The 2,662-nt window shown below is 47.1% G+C and overlaps 1 protein-coding gene across 1 annotated transcript; it reads left to right on the top strand.

The window, feature by feature from the left end:
- Nucleotides 1-2: 2 nt before the first annotated feature.
- Nucleotides 3-2,135, top strand: LOC123027819 (gastrula zinc finger protein XlCGF7.1-like; the record flags this gene model as incomplete). The annotated part of the gene is made up of 1 exon (XM_044439064.1): nucleotides 3-2,135. A coding segment is annotated over one exon (1,009 nt), but the record flags the coding sequence as incomplete, so codon positions are not given.
- Between the last annotated feature and the right edge of the window lie 527 nt (nucleotides 2,136-2,662).

Genomic DNA, 2,662 nt, shown 5'->3' on the forward strand with positions numbered 1-2,662 from the left:
AGGTTCAGGCGCAAGTATGCCCTTAATTCCCATCAAAGCATACACACCGGGGAGAAACCCTATCAGTGCTTGGAGTGTGGAAAGGGATTCTGCCAGAGCAGCGCCCTCAATTGCCATCAGAGAATCCACACAGGGGAGAAACCCTATCAGTGTCCGGAGTGCGGGAAGAGCTTCAGTCTGAAACCTTCCCTTACTCTACATTTAACCACCCACACTGGGGAGAAGCCATTTAAGTGCTCAGAGTGTGGGAAGAGCTTCAGCCGGAAGGCTTACCTCTCTTTGCATCAAAAAATACATACAGGAGAGAAACCGTTTAAATGCTTTGAGTGTGGGAAGAGCTTCAGCTTGAGACAGGCCCTCGCCTTGCATCAGAGAACCCACACTGCCGAGAAGCCCTACAGCTGCTTGGTGTGTGGCAAGCGCTTCAGTCGGAGGGCCTACGTCTCGTTGCATGAGAGAACTCACACAGGGGAGAAGCCATTCAAGTGCTTGGAGTGCGGAAAGAGCTTCAATCGAAGGGAGTACCTCACTTCCCATCAGAAAACGCACCGAGAAACCTCTTCAGAAGAGGAGGACTCTGATTCCTCAGATGAAGCCTCCTCTGCAGAAGATCCGCAGCCGCCTGAGGGATCCTGCGGGAGGCGTGCTGCCTCCGAGGGCATGGCCAGCCCCTTGCAGCCCACCCTGAGGCCAGCTGTAGTTCCAGAGTCTCCTGCTCCCACCACCCAAGGGGACCAGTGGCAGTGTATCCGGTGGGATGCTCAGAGCCACGGTAACACAACCCACCTGACTCCCAGAACCCCCTTTTGCCCGAGGGATGCTGATGAGGAGGCATCTGCGCCAGAGCAAGGAGCTCCTCTTGAGGGGGAGGGCCCAGCTGTGGCTCCTCCTCCTCAAGCCAATACTGAACCACAGCCGACGCTCGGTCCCCCGCAGAACACTCCTTGGTTAACGGCTCCCATTGACTTGTTGGACTCTAATGACGGGCTCAAGACAGAAGCAACTCTTTAGGTGCCTGGAGGATGCAAGTCCCTCCGCCTGCCGCAGAGCTCGCACCTGAATCCACATCCAAGGGGCTTCACAACCCAAATGGTATAAATGGGGTGATTGTTCGTTACCTGCTGTCAAGTCTTCTCTGACTTAGGGTGACCCAGTGAATGGCTGCCCTCCGAAATTCCTGTGCTTGGCAGCCCTGCTCAGCTTTGTCAACTGGAGGCTGCAGCTTCCATCATGGAACTGATGCATCTCATATTCGGTCTTCCTCTTTTTCTACCGTTGGCTTTCCCCAGCATGATTGTCTTCTCCAGGGAGTCTTGCCTTCCCATCATGTACCAGAGTGGGACAGCCTCAGTTTCATCCTTTTTGCTTCTAGGAAAACCTCTGGCTTGATCTGATTGAGAACTCAGAGCTCTTCTGCAGCACCATGTTGTCAACCACCCATTTTCTTTCTGTCGGCTTCCTTCTCTGTTTAGCATCATAGCAAATTAACTATGTAAGGGACGGCCAGTAGGAAAGCTCATAGTGCAGTGGCTATTCTCATATAATAAGCCTGAACAGTCTCCGGAGAATTAACTTTGGGAAAAAGCCCAAGAAATGTTCTGCATATAATTTGGAGTAGATCAAAAGTTACATAGATGCTCGCATGCACAGATTTGTGTCTCAGACATGCATGCAGGGACTGGATTATGTTTTACTAGGTATAAATCTTACTTCAAATGGAGTAGTGTATAAGGGAGAAATCATGGAAACACATAGAATATAATGGGGGCACAGCTGGAGAATGAATGGACAGCAGAGAGTGCATATTAGAGAAAATGAAATGTGAGAAAAAAAACTTCTTGAAGGAACTAATTAATTCATAACTCAGAGAATTGCATGTTTTGCAGTAAAGGCTTCCAAACTTAGGAGAAGACATGTAGAATCCATCTTGGTTAACTGTGGTGGTAATTCTGACCCTCATGGACATAAAAGTACATCTTGGCACGTACTTCAGTTTTTTTTAAATATTACTGCTTTTGGGATCTTTTTATAAAATTCTATTTCTTAGACTTGCTTAGTGAAACTCAAATATTAAAAGCTGTCCTCTGTCCAATTTTTGTGGCACATTAAAATGTACTATATTTTGTTCTCTTTGAGTATGGTGTGGATCCATGTTTATTTTTATGTATATATTATTACATTTATGCCATGCCTATTTTCCTCACTCTTTTCTTATCACAACAACACTCTGAAGTAGGCTGTGCTGAGAGCCAGTGGCTGGCTCAAATTCACCTGGTGAGCTACCTATCTGAGAGGGGATGAAAACCCAGATTTCTGAGTCCATTGTTCTAATCTCAGCACCACACTGGCTCTCTTGCTGTTTTTACCTTGTTCTCTTTGATATGGTCTTTGGACTAATTCAATAAAACCTATCGTGCGCAGCATAAGAGGAACTGTATGAATGTCTGCTGTGTGAAAAGAACTTGGAAAGACGATTTATCAGCCATTCTGGTGATTAGAATTGTTCTGTTAGGGGTTTTCATCTGGTTTTAATCAACTCCATCCTCTCCTTTAATATAAGACCTTATAGAAACATAGAAACAGAGCGAGTCAGAAGGGGTCTCCAAGCCTATCTAGTCTGACCCCCGTCTCCAGCTGCCTCCGCTTATGACATGTCCACCCT

The sequence above is a fragment of the Varanus komodoensis genome, unplaced genomic scaffold (genome assembly GCF_004798865.1).
Source record: "Varanus komodoensis strain SLA01 unplaced genomic scaffold, ASM479886v1 scaffold3412, whole genome shotgun sequence".
In the NCBI taxonomy this organism is placed as follows: Eukaryota; Metazoa; Chordata; class Lepidosauria; order Squamata; family Varanidae; genus Varanus; species Varanus komodoensis.